The sequence below is a fragment of the Contarinia nasturtii genome, unplaced genomic scaffold (genome assembly GCF_009176525.2).
Source record: "Contarinia nasturtii isolate CC-2019 unplaced genomic scaffold, AAFC_CNas_1.1 Cnas_scaffold_533, whole genome shotgun sequence".
Classification (NCBI taxonomy): Eukaryota; Metazoa; Arthropoda; class Insecta; order Diptera; family Cecidomyiidae; genus Contarinia; species Contarinia nasturtii.
The window spans coordinates 3,067,882-3,084,507 of record NW_022197885.1 but is presented as its reverse complement, the minus strand read 5'-3'; the positions used below and the strand labels follow the sequence as shown (position 1 = coordinate 3,084,507).

General features: G+C 34.8%; 6 protein-coding genes across 7 annotated transcripts; 2 read left to right on the top strand and 4 right to left on the bottom strand.

Moving 5' to 3' along the window:
• Window position 1: 1 nt before the first annotated feature.
• On the bottom strand, window positions 2–3,885 carry LOC116339584. Its single transcript, XM_031765548.1, has 4 exons — window positions 3,447–3,885; window positions 3,155–3,377; window positions 3,056–3,080; window positions 2–485 (listed from the first exon to the last, which is right to left on the bottom strand). The coding sequence occupies exons 1-4, from the start codon at window positions 3,467–3,469 to the stop codon at window positions 328–330; spliced, it is 429 nt and encodes a 142-aa protein (XP_031621408.1). The 5' UTR covers window positions 3,470–3,885; the 3' UTR covers window positions 2–327.
• On the bottom strand, window positions 1,160–2,896 carry LOC116339583 (general odorant-binding protein lush). Of its 2 annotated transcripts, XM_031765547.1 has the most exons (7): window positions 2,347–2,896; window positions 2,187–2,262; window positions 1,930–1,985; window positions 1,832–1,867; window positions 1,683–1,758; window positions 1,496–1,534; window positions 1,160–1,427 (listed from the first exon to the last, which is right to left on the bottom strand). In XM_031765547.1, the coding sequence occupies exons 1-7, from the start codon at window positions 2,425–2,427 to the stop codon at window positions 1,339–1,341; spliced, it is 453 nt and encodes a 150-aa protein (XP_031621407.1). In that variant the 5' UTR covers window positions 2,428–2,896; the 3' UTR covers window positions 1,160–1,338. The 2 variants fall into 2 exon arrangements, with proteins under 2 accessions (XP_031621407.1, XP_031621406.1); XM_031765546.1 differs by lacking the exon at window positions 2,187–2,262.
• A 348-nt stretch (window positions 3,886–4,233) lies between the features above and the next one.
• LOC116339419 (gamma-glutamylcyclotransferase-like) lies at window positions 4,234–5,249 on the bottom strand. The gene is made up of 3 exons (XM_031765279.1): window positions 4,999–5,249; window positions 4,631–4,937; window positions 4,234–4,477 (listed from the first exon to the last, which is right to left on the bottom strand). Exons 1-3 carry the CDS (start codon window positions 5,125–5,127, stop codon window positions 4,347–4,349), a joined length of 567 nt encoding a protein of 188 aa, XP_031621139.1. The 5' UTR covers window positions 5,128–5,249; the 3' UTR covers window positions 4,234–4,346.
• A 270-nt stretch (window positions 5,250–5,519) lies between these two features.
• Window positions 5,520–6,844, top strand: LOC116339418 (39S ribosomal protein L2, mitochondrial). Its single transcript, XM_031765278.1, has 4 exons — window positions 5,520–5,742; window positions 5,831–5,921; window positions 5,997–6,368; window positions 6,444–6,844. The coding sequence occupies exons 1-4, from the start codon at window positions 5,585–5,587 to the stop codon at window positions 6,765–6,767; spliced, it is 945 nt and encodes a 314-aa protein (XP_031621138.1). The 5' UTR covers window positions 5,520–5,584; the 3' UTR covers window positions 6,768–6,844.
• LOC116339417 (lon protease homolog, mitochondrial) lies at window positions 6,826–10,459 on the bottom strand. Its single transcript, XM_031765277.1, has 6 exons — window positions 9,160–10,459; window positions 8,913–9,100; window positions 8,356–8,585; window positions 7,733–8,292; window positions 7,493–7,658; window positions 6,826–7,425 (listed from the first exon to the last, which is right to left on the bottom strand). Exons 1-6 carry the CDS (start codon window positions 10,342–10,344, stop codon window positions 6,893–6,895), a joined length of 2,862 nt encoding a protein of 953 aa, XP_031621137.1. The 5' UTR covers window positions 10,345–10,459; the 3' UTR covers window positions 6,826–6,892.
• Window positions 10,460–11,873: 1,414 nt separating this feature from the next.
• LOC116339897 lies at window positions 11,874–16,336 on the top strand. Its single transcript, XM_031765979.1, has 7 exons — window positions 11,874–12,252; window positions 13,020–13,333; window positions 13,507–13,896; window positions 14,044–14,805; window positions 14,893–15,661; window positions 15,729–16,023; window positions 16,161–16,336. The coding sequence occupies exons 2-6, from the start codon at window positions 13,226–13,228 to the stop codon at window positions 15,854–15,856; spliced, it is 2,157 nt and encodes a 718-aa protein (XP_031621839.1). The 5' UTR covers window positions 11,874–12,252; window positions 13,020–13,225; the 3' UTR covers window positions 15,857–16,023; window positions 16,161–16,336.
• Window positions 16,337–16,626: the final 290 nt, after the last annotated feature.

The following is a 16,626-nucleotide window of genomic DNA, read 5'->3' as shown; positions in this document are numbered from 1 at the left end:
GTACAAATAGAATTGTAAAACATCGATTAAATTACACTATCATTAAGTTATTTTGTTTGACTAAAACTGTTAGTTTTAACTCGTGATTAAATTGGCCACGAGCGCGAACAAAGTATACCAAAACATAGACTTTTGTGAACATTAAAATCGATACATTATTTTGTTTGTTGCGCGTAGCGCGTAACATCATTTTTTCTTGCTATTTATTCTTTGGGAAGTGTGTATATTGGTTTTTGTTTAGCAGTTGTTGGTTTATTCGCTTTGGTTCTTTTGGTCTACAGCAGAATAAAATGCTTCAAATTGATTTTGAAAGTGTTTTGTTTTGCTTTACTTGCTGACTGATTGTGATCGATTCGTTACTCGACCGGGTAATGTGGCGGCTGTTTGAGTTGTGCAATTGCAGATTGCTTCGAACATTCGTACGATTACAGTTTGAGCACGTGTGACCATTCGACCTCGTTTGAAACCATTGATCAATGACAGAGCTGAAACGATATTGAAGAAGAAAAAATCGAAACAATTGAATTGAAGGCGTATTCACATATAATAATTTCTCACTCATTATAATGAAATCTAGCTGAATCAAAAAAATAATAAATCACTGAAAAAACAACAGGATGCAATCATATGTGCATTTGAAACAAAAGTTTCAACTTTGAAACCCATTCACGATATGTTTTCTTTTATTTAAAAACATGATTGTTTAAAGAGCATGTATGTGTATATGCGTTATGTACACGGCTGAGCCAAGCTTCACCTTGACACTGATAACGTCTTGCTATTGTATTTCTCATCCATTTATTAGTGGGTATACGGTGATGGAAAATATGTTACTACCCTTCGTAAAAACATCCATCAAACTTTAAATTGTTTCAATGAAATGGAATAATTAAATTTCATTCATCCCTTTCCAATAAAATTTCAATTCAAATTTAATGACGGGCATTCCATTGTATTCACTATTCAATACAAATTGCAAATCATTTTCATGCATACATTTATTTCATTCATATCGAGCTTCCGTCGTTTAATGAATGATTCGATAAAAAAAAACAATATAATTACAATGTGACATTTTTATTCACCTGCATGATTGACAGACATATCTTATCTACGTAACATGCGCTATTGTTAAATTTGTTATTATATTAATGGATCTTGTGTGACTTTAATATCAATTCATTTGCTAAATTGAACTTTGTTCACATTTATCAAATTATAAATAGATACACCTTTTTTCTATAATATTCTTGAATAAAATTGATGGCTTTTTGTGATTGCTGAATATTTGTTTATTTGTATATGGTTTTTATTGTAATAAAACTTTGATTTTTGTTTTCAGGCAAAGGTAAATTTCGATGGATTTGTACCATGAGTACATTTAACTGTATAATAAACTCGATCGCATGGGTCTTTGTACTGTTTTGCTGTAATAAAATATATGATTCATAAATAAAAGGGTGTGAATTATTTTATTTGACTCAATATGACTTACGAACTGTGCGACAACTGTCCCAACCATTCAATGCGAATTCTATGCAAAAAAAAAGAAAAGAAATTATTTTGCTCGCATCGCCAATATTTTTTGTAGACATCAAGAATGAACAGTTTTGACATACTCCAAAATAATGTGATGTCATTAAAAATATAAGGATGCAAGCTGGTAAATTAAATAGACTTACCTTGTAACTCGGGTGGTAGAATTACTCGGGCTTGCGTCTCCATTTTTGATTCAATAAACTCTTTTTTCCTGGACAACTATGAATCAGTTATTTGAAGAAAAAAAATCTGAAAATTTCACTTTCAATTTATATGCAAAGAGTGTACTTACGACACCAGTCATGTCAATAACACATAGGACATAACACTGAAAAAACCAAAAGAGAAAAAGAAATAAAATATTTTCCAATTTTGATGGATTTTTATTACCTTCAATGGTTTATCGTCATCTGGAAATGTTCCTATTTTGAGCGCATCCACAGCTTCTGAAAAGTGCAATATTTTCAAAATAAATGCCATGCTGATCAATATTTATTAGTGGGACATAATAAAGTAAAGTATTTTTTATATATAATAAGAACAACTTTACTGAAGATTTTCTACGTTATCACTTATGTACAAGGCTCATTTTACGTCACTTCATATTTTATTCAATATGACAAAATATTGATTTTAAGCAAACCTACCCACTGAAGCACCAGTTTTTGGCAAACATGCATTGCGAAACATTTGCAAAGTTTTTTCAAACTGCTTCATACTTAACTAAAATGTGTAGTTAAATAGACGTTTTTTTTTAAATTTATAATGACTATAATTGACATTGAAATACAAAAAAATATCACTTACCGCTGCTTTTGCATAATCCATTTGCAACAATAAAATAGCCACTAAAACAAGTGCAAAGTTTGATATTTGGTTTTGTTTCATTGCAGCCACAGACTAACATAAATTCTTGAATCAATTTACACCTTTTATTGTTCGTTGTCAAAACACTTGTTTTTTTTTTTAGTTTTTGCACTATTATCTGCACCAAAGAGATCTCCGTCAAAAGTTTCCGCACACCGAAAATCATTTCCTTTTATACACAATATTTTAACACCGTTTATTCGATCAGTTGGAATAGGAGACATGGCAAACGTTGTAATTAATAAATGTTTTAATCGTAGATTGTCACAAAGATTTTGTCTAGCACTTTACAGCATATTAGCATTTCACCGAACATGAAAATTACCAGCTTTCAAAAATTAAATTCTACAATTGTATTATTCTGTCTTTTCACTTCAGTCACGCAAGTAACGGATGTGATATTCTGACATTTTTCAGAATATTAGATTTCAATCATTCAATGTATGTTGTACATTGTTTCAAATTTTAAATGATGTGTTGATGATTTCAAAAGAAGTATATCAATTAGTGAAATAGATGAATTTTACAACCAAAATAAACTTGGTAATACCTAGACAGCAAGAACTGAATTATAAATTACACTTGGCGTTTCGGCTGACGACAGCCAAAAAATGTTTTCAACTCTTGAAAAATTGATGTGATGTGTTACCTTTTCCATTTTTCTTCATCTCAGTCTGCGAATAGAAGGGAAAAAACTTGTGAAATAGTTGAAAAACTATTGAATTCGTTTGGAAGAATTATTTTTTACCTTATTATTTTCTTCGAGCCGAGCATCAGCTTCGATTTGAGCTTTCTTCAGAATCTCATCGACGAATGATGTCATTTCGTCCATGTTTTGTGGGTCTTCACAAAATTCAGCGATTCGCACATTCAGTGGTATATGGTTCGGGCTAGATAAATCCAAGCTCATTGCTCGTATACGTAGGTGAGCATCCGTTTCAATTGGATTCACATCCAAGTCAAATTTTGCTCTAGTTATAACATAAAAATCGATTAAAGAAACATGATGAATAATAAATCGTGTTCTCATTTGAACTTACTTTTTTCCTGTTTTCACCTCCATTTTGAGCGTACTCTTTTCTTTTCCAGACTGATTGAACGATTCGATGGGAAAATTCGATTGAAAAGGTTCACTTTTGAAGCAACAAGCTATTTTTTTTCGCTATCTGCGTATACAAAGCTTCCGAAGTGTATGTTGTGCGTGTGGTCTGTTTGAATAGCAGCGGATTTATCGATAATTTGCTTTGTTGCTGAGCTTTAGGCTCAGTCGTATATTTTCTACCATAAATAGAACTCGACTCGTTGATAAGTGTATTGATGATGTACGTGAGCAAGAACAAAAATAAATAAATAAACACAATAAATAAAAATGGAGAAAATGTTTTGCGTTTCGTTGAATTCCGTGAGAGTATGTTCAACACCGTTTCGCAGAGTAACGCAATCGAATGGAAGTAATAAGATGATCGGGATAGAATGAAAATTGCTTGCTGGTATGTATGAATAAAACTCTTCATATTGGAATGTCAGTCGCTTGAACATGTATATGTTTGTATGAGTGTGTTTTACTGTAATGCTTGCACCTCAAAAGAATATGATTTTGGCAAAACGCATGGCAAAAATTCCATTTGCGAATCACTGTATGCGAGCGAGCTGTTTCAACAGGAGAACCTAACTCATTGCCAACAATATTGTGTGACTACAAAGAAATGTCATGCGCTGTTGATGCTGTGTATAGTAAACACTGATTTTAAAGCAATTGTTCACTCCGTACATGCAATGTTGCACAGTAAATTCTATTTTATGCAGATAATTGAATGCAACAATTCATTTTATGGAAAATAGATTTTATTTTTTTAAAAAAAGTCGTGATTTACACAAAATGTACAATATGTTGGAAGTTGTTTTATTGATTTTTTATTCTTCATGGCAACATTAACTCATTATAGTTCAAGTTTCTGAAGCAGTTCTGGATGTGCGTCTTCATCGTTGTGAACAATTGATTTCAAGAAACCGATATATTTTTCCGGCAATTTGGATTCTTCGGCTCCACGCCAAATCACATTTAAATAGGCTGAAAAATGAGGAAAAAAATGGAAATTTCAAAATGTTGTGTTTAACAGCACCAATGGCTATATAGTTTCTGTAGAGTAAAAACGTTCTATTTGTCAATATAAAGCCAAGCAATTCATTGATGTCTGTCAAATGGGCGTGAAAAAAAACTCACTTTTCGATGGTTTTCGTTCATACGGAATTTCTGGCGCACTCAAATCGATTGCATTTCTTGGTGTATTTGTCATTTGATACAAACGACATTCAAGAATTTCGCCATCGGGTGTTATTACTTCCTTTATAAGTGGCACGTACAAATCAATGTGAACTCCTTCCTGCGCGTCTAGCGATGGCAAATGGGTCAAATCAATTTCATAAACAGCGCCCCAAGTTGTATGATTTTCATCCTCAATAACTGTTGCCGACGATCCATTCCAACGTGATGGTTCATCACGCGGTTTCCAAAAGTCCAAACGATAACCCTGGGCAAAGTTCAAATTTCATTTTATCTTACGGAGTTGTTAAGCAATTTCAATTGTTTACCTTTAATTGTGCGATACCCTTGCGAACAGCAGATGAATTTTGCAAATGAATTCGTTTTGTCCATAAATTACTGCCGTACGCAAAATACAAAAACGTCGCACGTTTACTGGGAACATATGCAGCAGACATATTGAACAATAACTAATCAACAAGCACTTTTTTTTAATTTATTAAATTGCAAATTTATTGGCTCAATGACTACAATGAATGAATGTGATTATACACACATCATCAAATCAACAATGGGTTGTGAAATGTCAATGTAACAGTATCGTACTTTGTCAAACATCTGTTCGATCATATGATTTGGTGATAAGAAAAATTGATTGTGAAAATAAAAATAATAGTTTCTGCGATGGTCAATGAATAAAATTTGAATACGATTTTTGAATGAAGGTTCATTGATGGTTTTCATTTCGGGAAAATATTTTAACGAGAAGAGAAAGTTATATTCAACGATAATACTGCGATCCCTATTGGAAAAGATGTGTTATGTAATATTACGTACGACGACTGACACTGACATTTCTCGTTGACTGTCAATCGTACGGTATTAGATCCAATGGATTTTTGATTCGATAGCAGAATGAACTCGATAAGAGTACTTTTTTCGAATTTATCGCTTGGCAAGCAATTGTTGTCGACCAGAAATCAATTGCCCATCGTTAGTTTTGAACGTTCTTACAAATATCAAAAACATGATATTCCCACACCAAAACCTGGCGGCGGCAAACAGTATAGACGGTATGTTTGTTTAATTTTGTAAAGTATAGGTTATGTTAGCTTCTGGAAATCCATAAATAATTTTGATAAAAAAATTGTTTCAATCTAGATTGGTGCATTATCCCGAAGGTAAAAAATATACTGTAAAACCATTGGATGTGACTCATTTGGCTGGTCGTGATCCTGTAACTGGGCGCGTGGTATGAATTTGAAAAAAAAAATCAATGTGAAAAAAATGCAACATGTTCAACATAAATGTAATTTTATTTTTTTAGGCGGCAAAAGGTATTGGTGGTGGTGTAAAACACAAATTCCATTGGGTGAAATATGATCGTGATTGCCCCAATGATGTTTCGACTCAGGAAGAGAGAGTGATTGATGTCATGTTTGATGGACATCGATCGGCTGATGTTGCATTGGTCGGCACTGGCGATAAACTACGATACATTATTGCAACAGAGAATATGAGACCTGGTGACATTATCAAAACATCACGCACCATTCCTCGTAATCCAGTTCGGGCCAGTGAAGGAGACGCATATCCATTGGGTGCATTGCCAGCGGGAACGAAAGTGCATTGTATTGAACAAACACCGGGATTTCCATATCACAAAATAAGAGCGGCTGGTACATTGGGAACGATTCTCGTAAGTTTTGTATTTTTTTCTACATTCGTTGGGCTTTGTTTTCTTAATTATTGTTTATTTTTTTTTTTTTTTTAGCGAAAATTTGATAAATACGTTGTAGTCCAAGACACGAGAAAACATGAACTAGCTTTCCATGAGACTTGTATGGCTACAGTGGGCCGGGTGTCAAATGTTGGCCATCAAGATGTTAAACTTGGTTCGCATCAAAAAAATCGTGAGCTCGGGAATCGTCCACGTTCGGGACTGTGGCAACGAAAAGGCGGTCGATTTGGGCGAAAAATTAAGCCACAACCACCTATGCGTATTGTATCTGGAATGCCTCCAAAACCAAAGGAGGTGCTTATTTTAACAATGGATCCACACCCTGAACCAGTGCCGATTTATGGCAATGCATTTTAATTTAACACAAAATATCGGTTGATGTATTAGTCTTAGTATAAAAGAAACAAAAAAACACTAAATGCTTGCAAAACAGATCATTAAATGTTTATTTTTCAAGAACTATGGAAATACGTGAACTAAATTTAAAATACAATATTGTACACATCGGAATAGTCTTTAACAAAATGAACTTCTAAATCTTTTGTTATGAAATCGGGCAATTCAGCGTAGTCTTTACGATTATCTTCGGGCAATATAACACAATGCACACCGACCCGTTTTGATGCAATAATTTTCTCTTTTATACCACCCACCGGAAGTACTTTTCCCGTTAACGAAATTTCACCGGTCATCGCAATGTTTTGGCGAATTGCTTTGTTCATGGCCAGCGATGTGAGAGCTGTGACAATTGTAATGCCAGCCGATGGGCCGTCTTTTTTGGTGGCTCCTTCGGGTACATGTAAATGAATGTGATTTGATTCCAAGAAGTCGTTGCTTGGATCGATTTGTTGCATAAAATTTCGTGCTACGGTTAAGGCGATTTGTGATGATTCCTTCATTACGTCACCTAAATGTCCTGTTACAGTGAGTGTACCATTTTCTGATTTTTTCTCATCACTTGCCACTGTCTTCATGATTTTTCGTTTGGCCGTTTCAATGAATAGCGTTGAACCTCCTGTAAATTTTGGAAAAGTTTGAAATTAAAATCAAGTTGGACGAATAGACACAGTCGAATATATTACCCATTGCTGTCCATGCCAAACCCATCACAACACCCGGAGGTGTATCTTCATAGATTCGATCGTGTGTGAATATGGGCTTGCCAACGAAATCACTTAAATTCTCCGAACTAATGGCCAATGTATCTGCCTCTTTTTTGACAATTTTATAGGCCACTTTACGAATTATCTGCAAATGATACAACCGAAAATTATTTACTGAACTAAACAAAATCATTAAAATCAAATTCCAATTTGAAATACCTTTTCAACGTGCTTCTGCAAATTACGAACACCAGATTCTCTGCAATAGCTCTTAATCAGAGTCCACAATGCCTTCTCTTCAATTTGAATTTGTTCGTCATTCAATCCGCTTTCTTTTCGTGCATTTGGAATAAGGTATTGTTTTGCAATAGCTACCTTTTCTTGGCCAACGTAGCCGGACATTTCAATCAATTCCATTCGATCGCGGAGGGGATCTGGTATCGTATCGATGACGTTGGCCGTACAAATGAATAGGACCTTCGACAAATCGACCGGTACATCCAAAAAGTGATCAAGAAAATTGCAATTTTGTTCTGGGTCCAGAAGCTCCAGCATTGCAGATGATGGGTCACCTTGGTGTGAACGACTGCTCATTTTGTCGATTTCATCAATCAAAATCAATGGATTTTCGGTTTTTGTTTTCTTTAAACATTGAATAAGTTTACCAGGCATTGATCCGACATATGTTCGACGATGACCTTTGATTTCTGCCACATCGTACATTCCACCCACACTGAATCTGAAATATTCTCGACCTAACGCTCTCGCAATGGATTTGGCTGTAAATGAAATATAGTTTTCAATTGAAAAGTCAGTTAAATTCAATCAATGCTTAAAATTACCAATTGAAGTCTTTCCGACACCAGGTGGTCCGTGGAAACATAGGATTTTGCCTTGTGTTGATCCTTTCAATTGGCTTACAGCGATAAATTCCAAAATACGTTTCTTAATCTCTTCCATACCGTAGTGATCTTCTTCTAATATTTTTTCGGCCGATTCCAAATTTAAATTGTCTTCACTTCGAATACCCCACGGCAATTCCGTCAACCATTCCAGATAATTTCGAGTTATTCTGTACAAACACAATATTATGTTAATCAAGGGGCGGAGATGAGTGAGACTCAAACATGTGCTTCTTCTTCAAAACAATACATACACAAGCATCACATGTACAGCAGAAGTCAATAAGTATTCATCACCGAAACGAAGCTGAGTGTTTGCACTGCTGTTATGGCGTATACTTTTGATGTTTGTGAGTTAGTGTGTATGTATTGTTTTGAAGAAGAAGCACATGTTTGAGTCTCACTCGTTTATATGTAAATAACATAGGCATTTCCAGGCCATGATGTTAATTAATATGTTTACGTCCCATGTTTTATAGCAGAAAACTAGCGCTTACGTGAATTCTGAACTATTGTTCTCCAAATAGGCGAGTTTTTTTATTTCATCATCGATAACAGTTTTAACGGCTTCCGGTACAACTTTAGTTTCCAAAAGTTTTTCATATTTTTCGGCCAGCGCATCTTTATCGTCTTTTTCCAATCCCAATTCCCGTTTTATAACTTTCAGTTGTTCGCGCAACATAAACTGTTTGGATATAGTTTTCAATTAAAACGTTTTTAAATTCAATTAATGCTCAAAATTACCTGTTTATGCTGTTGTCTGACTTTATCTTCAACATCTCTGCCAATTTTCTGTTGTAAATCCAATAGTTGCTTCTCTTTAATCAATAAATTAAGTGCAGTTTTCATGCGAGTAAACACATTTTTTTCCTCCATAATCTCTTGCAGTTCCTCAACTTTCGACGAGGTTATAGATGCCGCAAGATCGGCTAAATATGATGGATTATCATTCACTCGCAAATTATTGCCCAATAATTGTTGTAGATTCTCACGAATAAGTGAATTAGATAAAATAATATCGCGAACCGTTTTCACAATTTCCATTGTAGTCGCTTTGTATTCGTCGGAATTTAAATCCGGTTGTTCTTCTGACATATTTTTTACTTGTACCATCAGAATATTCGATTCAGAATTGTTAAGCATATTTTGAATTTGACGATATTGTTTGCGATCTTGTTTGCTTGTCGGCGGATTTGCTATTCGTTCATGTTTCAATTGCTTCTCAAATTGAATGCGTCGATATGCAATGGCTACAAATTGTAAAGAATTTTCGCGACGACTGACTTCGGTGATTTTCACAAAAGTGCCAGTAGGATAGCATTCATTTAGATCTTTCACCTCGGAAACTGTGTTGCCTTCTTGGTTTTTTCGCACAAATACACCGGCATACGGTTCGCCCATTGACAATTTCCATTCAAGTAATTTTATCAATTTCGGATCGGTGATTTCGAACACTTTCATAAATTTCGGAAAAACGGGATACGTTGTTGCAATTAGAGGTACTCTTGGATAAAATTCTGGAACAGTGGTCGTTGAGGGAACACCTTTCTTATCATTTAAAAATACCTCGTCGTCATCGCTCTCATCCTCCGAAAATAGGTTGAAATTATCACTTTCGAACATATGATCGTCATCAAAACCACCAGACGACGCTGAATTATTATTTCCATCTGGTGGCGTTTGTGCCGAATAGTTACGCCATGAATTATTCCAATTGTTTGTTTGCGCAAGCAGGTTGCTTTGGAATCGATCACCAAACGAAATGATTCCGATTGCTTTTCGATTGTGAAATTCACTTTGTGGATTTGAGGTTAGGTTTTGCGATGAAAATCGCGACGAATAACACAAATTTCGATTAAATGCATTGACACGCAAATTCTTGGCCATATACTGCCGTAACATCAACGGCACCGCACAAATTCGACTCATTTTATTTGAAATCAATTAAATGACGGTTGATAAAATTGAAGAAATACGGAAAAACACGGGTCTCCGTCAATTCAATGAGGCTTCTTGAATAATCTGATGTATACAAATTGCATTTTGACATAAAATGACATGTGAGCTCAACTGTCAAGTCACTTCCAGGAGTTCGGTTGATGAACGCACTCGCGCATTGGAATGTTTTCAATTTGAACGTTTTTATTTCAAGTGTGAGTAGATCAAAGACGCAATTTTTTTTAAAGACACAAATACTATTCACATTTCAATTGTCAAAATACTAATAAATAAATACTAAATTTTTACTAATAAACAAAAGTTTTTATTTTTATTAGATTTGTGATAGCAATGAGTGCCACTAAAGATACTGGAACTTCAGGGGAGCCCAGCAAGACTCTGAATATTCGAAAAAATCAAGTAATAAAGCAAACGATACATCAGCTGTATTCGGATAGAGAGGAGACTGGCGATGTGACATTCATCGTAGAATCACAATGCATTAGAGCACATCGTTGTATCCTGGCAGCAATGAGTGCCAAGTACAAAGCCCAATTTTATGGATTAAATCCTGATATGGGTGACATTAATGTTTCCAATAAATCTGCTGCTTCGTTCAACGAATTTTTACAATTTTTCTATTTAGAAGAAATTGTTTTAACCGTTGAAAATATCGAAGATGTCTTGAACTTGGCCAAAGAATCGCTTGTCGATGGAATTTCAAATGAATGCGTTAGTTTTCTGACAGAAATCGTGACAGAGCTAAATTTGTGCTGGACCTATCGTTTGGCCATTTTGCATGATATCAAACAGCTAAAAGACGTGTGCGAGCCACGAATTACCGAAAACATCACGAAAATATTTAGATCCGATGATTTCATCAATTGTGATCACAAATTACTTATGCACATTCTGAAATTGGAATCATTGAATTGCAAAGAAACTACCGTTTTTGATGCCTGTATTTCATGGGCAAAAAACGCTTGTGAACAAAAAAATGTGGATTGCGAAAAAGTAGAAAATTTACGCGTTGAATTGGCTGATGCAGTTGGACAAATACGCTTCGCTTCCTTGAGTATTGATGAGTTTGCCGCCCTTCATAAATCGTACGAAGGATTTTTTTCGCCGGACGAATGTGCCGAAATATTTTTCATAATTGGTAAACTTAAAGATTTCAAGTCGGAACGATTCAATCAAATACCCCGGAATCCATGTGATGGAGCTCTTGCTAATCAGTGTGATCAAGCATTTCAATTATTATTCTTTTGAAATTATAAAAACTTAACATTGTCAATAAATATAAGCACAATAATTGAATCGTAATTTAATTTTAAAAAAGTGTCTCTGATTTCAACAAGATATATATTATAATATTCGCATAAATCAAACGGAACGATTACCTTTCATTCATTTTTCTGTTTTCATCTTTAAAAAATTGAAAAATTGCATTTGTTTTGCCATATAGTTTTTTATTATTTTTGTTTTTTTTTTTTTTAATTAGCACATCCAGTAAATACAATTTGATCACGAATATGTACATTAGAGTGTTTCCGTAGTCAAAAAATAAAAAAATGGTAGTCGTTAATTAAAAGTGCAAAAAATTCTAAGACAAATCATGACATTTACACAAAGCATCGAATGATATTGACACTTCCCGAAGCAAAAAATTCTTTATAGCAGAATGTGTCTAATGTCAAAATATTGAATTAGCATTATTGATGTGAACCGAGCCTTATGACATTTGACGTTCATTTCATTGGTTTTCGTAATGTCATAATCGCCGCTTCATTCATACCGAGAACACATTATTTTCGATATACGTGCATTTTGTATCGATTTGATCCGAACTTTCCACACTTGATCAATCGATTGACAAATTGTTGAATTCAAGTCACCAGTGTGAGTAAACTTAATCATTTTATTACCGTGAAAAATATTGGTTAACTCATCAATAAAAAATATTATTTTTAATGAAAAATCAAAAATTGAATTACGTGCTTACGTGCAGTTATTCCTCTTGTTCTTATTGTGAAATTGATTTTTATTTCATAGCACGTAATATAAGCCATCTATAACGTGAAATATATTTAAGTAGTCTAATAATTATTTAACTCAATGTTCAACACATATCATTTCATGAAAAAAGTAATGAATTTCACAATTATTCTGCAGTACATAATTCTGTTGCGTGAGGTGGTGAAATTCATTTCAAGCGGTGATACCCATTTTGAATTGGTTCCATTGTTCAGAGAAGAGAAACAGTTATTGTTTGGGCTCAAATTGAATCTGAATACTCAATAGTATGCGTTACATTGTTTTCTTCTCTAAATCACTGCCATTGTTATCAATCCGAAGATTTTTGTATTTTTGTGTGCTGCATCATTTTGTGTGTGTACCAAAAAAGGAGATAGATTCTTGTTCTGTTGTCGCTCGAAAAAATTGAATTTAAAACATGTGTGTGCATATTTGTGCAGGAGATTTATTCATTCGTAAATTTCTATAAAAAATCTCGATATTTTTGTGTCTCAGCCAGGTATCATTAATATGAAAAATCATTTAGTAAAAAATATCGATATTGATCAATGAAAATGTCTAAATATCGCCAATTCAATAGTATTCGTTTTTAAACTAAATCGAATGTGTGTTTTTTTAATTAATTTCAATAGAAAAATGGCAAATCGTTACAAGCCGTCTCTACCAGCTGAGGGAGAAAAGAAAGATGAAATAACGACGATCAAATGTGCACTGAAATCAATAATTCGGCCGCCATACCAGCAGGAACTGATTGGCAAAATAACTGATCTAAGTCTACAGGCTACAATGATTTGCAATTTGGGTTCGTTGCTGTTCTTATTAGAGGTGCAAAAGGCATATGAACGTAGGCATCAACAATGGTGACTTCAGCTTCTTTGCCAATAGCGGGGAAGAAAAGATCAACACATGCTTCAGCCAAGTGCTAGCAAAGCACAACCCAACAAATGTAATTATACACTAAAATCCACTATGGATAACATGGATTTTACAGTTCTATTTTAATTAATATATTGATTTCAATTCAAAATTCATTTTAATTTTCGCATCCATTCTAACTGGTTTTTTTCTCTTTTTTCATTCCATTGTAATTTACAATTGTAAATTAATTTACTACCGAAGCCGAAGCCGAAAAAAACACCAAAGCCGAAGCCAAAGCCAGAGCCAAAGCCAAAGCCGGAGCCAGAGCAACCATCAAAGACTAAACGGAAACCCCGTGGACCAGCAAAAGAAATTCCACCAATCGATCCAGAATTCAAGGCAATTGTGGAAGGTCTTGATGAGGCCCATCGCTTTGATTGGCCCAGCAACAAAGATTTCGGTAATGGCCTCAAACATCTATGCAATCAATACATAGACAACAATGTCACCAATTCGCAAACACATCCGGATAAACACATAACCCAATATCTGAAGATGAAAGTGTTTCAGATGAACACAAATGAAGCCATTGAAGAGAAATACCTGCCAAGTGACATCGACTGTGTGGTGAAACTCATTCTCAAGGAAAAGGTATGTTAAAAATGTTTATTCAAATCATGAAAAGAACTGAGTTTTCAATGGTTCATATTGTTTAAGCTTACAATGGGTTTTTTTTGACTCGTTGACATATTTTTTTAAAAATGAATTTATTCTATTTCCCTTGTTTCATTGAAAAAGGTCATCAAAGTGCCAGCTAGTGACCCAAATAAACTTTATCGGTGCGGAGTTTTGTATGACATCGTCAATAAGTTGAATGTGTTCCCGGAAATCGACCTACATGATCTCACGACCAATTCAAAAAATTGGTTCAAAGCTGTGCCGATGTATCTATCTATGCAACGCGAGATAGAAGAATTTAATTTGCTGCGAGCACATCAAGAACCACCGAGGAAACGCAAAAAGAGAAAGCGCAGAAGACCGAAGGATAAGAAACGAAAGTGGTTCATCAAACGAAAACAAATGCTCGACGATTTGAAATATCTACCGTGCATTCGCAATTTGGTGGTAGTTCCGATGTGTGATTTTCGGCGTACGCACTTCAAAATCGACTGTTCGAGTATGTATCAGATCTTGTCTTCTCAAAAATTGATTCCGAAACAGTTAACTGAAGACGGAAAACCGAGTGAAAAAAATATTTCACAAAAGGTTTTCAACGAGAATAAAGATTACATATGGAATCAGTATTTTTATATGCGTAAAATTCGGTGGTTTGTGCGCCGCAAAAAGAAATTTGACTTTTCGATAAACAGCGATGGAATTGCTGTGTCTCTGCAGTATTCCACCAAAAAGACGGAGACCAGCAACACACAATCGGGCACCAGTCGATTGGACATCATTGACATGTTGAAGGCGGGCAAATTCAAAAGATTGGGAGGTACAGATTCAGGCATGCGGAACTGGAATACCACAACAATACATGAAATTGATACTTGCAAAGAAGTATGTGTTGTATACTAAAATACAATGATGCACATTGTGTTTAAGTTCACTAATTATTTTTGTTTTTTTTTTTCGATTTATTCGCAGATCAACTTTGTTAAAAAGAGCAAGCAGTTCCATTGGGAGACACATCAAAACGTACGAAACGCAAAAGCGAAGCGATTCACGAAAAATTTCATCGAGAAAGAAAGACAAGATCGAGAGAATCGTGAGCTGTACGCAATGATGCCATCACCAAAAGGTTCACAGTGGCTGAGCTATATTAAACATCGAGTTAAGATGACCAAACATGGAATCGAAGCTTACTCGACTGCAAAGTACACTAGACTCGCCTTGGACAAATACATTGGGAGCAACAAAGTTATCGACGGATTTGTGAACAAGATCACCAATAAGGAACCGACTCTGTTATTCCATGGTGCTGATGGCGAAGTACCACCTGATTGCCCGATAAAAATAAAGAAACACGTGCGGTGTCCGGGTGTGCGCAAGCTGATGCAGGCATATAAGAAGCGACCATACATTGTTGTCGTGCCGGTGGACGAATGGGGAACATCTCAAACAGACGCAAGATGTATGTGCCGATTCCAAAACCAACCCAAATCGGCCAAATTCAAGATGTGTCGGTGCATACCCAACGCCATAACACTGCTGCCAACCAAAATTGTGTCTAAGTTTGGCAAGACAGATACATCTACATATCGACAGTTACAACGCACATTGAACGGAGCATTTGAAATAGAAGAGGAGCTAATGTCAAGAGTAAAACCTTACTACAAAAAATGGCAATTAGACCTCGAATGCACCGTGACTTGGCATCGTGACGTCGTGGCTGCTAAGAACATTCTACTGAAAGGTAAGGATATTGATACACAATGTGATTGAATGATCGCAAAAAAAGATTCATTTTTTCGATTGATCAGGACTATGGACATTGCTTGGACTTCCAATACCTGCTGCAATCAACCGATATTGGAATCAAATAAACGCCGATGCCGCCGTCTTCGACGACGATAACGACGTGGACATATCCGAGCCCGAGTTCGAATAGCAGCCAACTAATCATCACAATACCATACAATAAAATAAAATAAATCATAAGTAACATTTGTTACGTAACTGCTATCCCGAATATGTGGGTTAGTTATGCACAAAAGAAGTCATTTCCCATTTGGTTGAGATGGCTGTGCGGGAGTACAAACAGAGCGTTTTTCCATTGTAAGTATCATTAGATTTCGAAAACAGTTTTTTGCTTCGGGAAGTGCTAACATCAATCGCTTCGTTGTATAAATGCCATTAACTACCATAGAATTTTGCCTACTTTGAATTAATAAATACCATTTTTCTATTTACAGATATGGGAAACACCCTAATTGTACATCAATCTTATTTAAAATATAATTTTCATTAATAGTTTCTTTCTGTAGAGCTTTCTTTTTCATGTCTATTCATATATATAAATATACACTTATATATGAGTTTGCGCATAAATTGGCCTAATTTGATTAAATATAAATTCACAATTAAACAACTCTGTCATTTGATTTTATTCGTTAAATTAGTATTTTTAATTCGATCGAATGAAAGTAAAAAAAAAAAATACATTGATTTGGCAACTACAAAAATGCCATAGAACGTCATTTTTGTAGAATAAGTTTTATATACGTAGTAAAATTAAGAAATAGCGTGAGATAAAAACAATTCTGACTTTAAGTATCTCTTGACATTAGGAACACATAAATAAATATTCGATTATAAAATCTTAATTGAATTTTGTCTCATTGTGAGAAAATTATCGAGATACCATAATTTTTGTTTAAC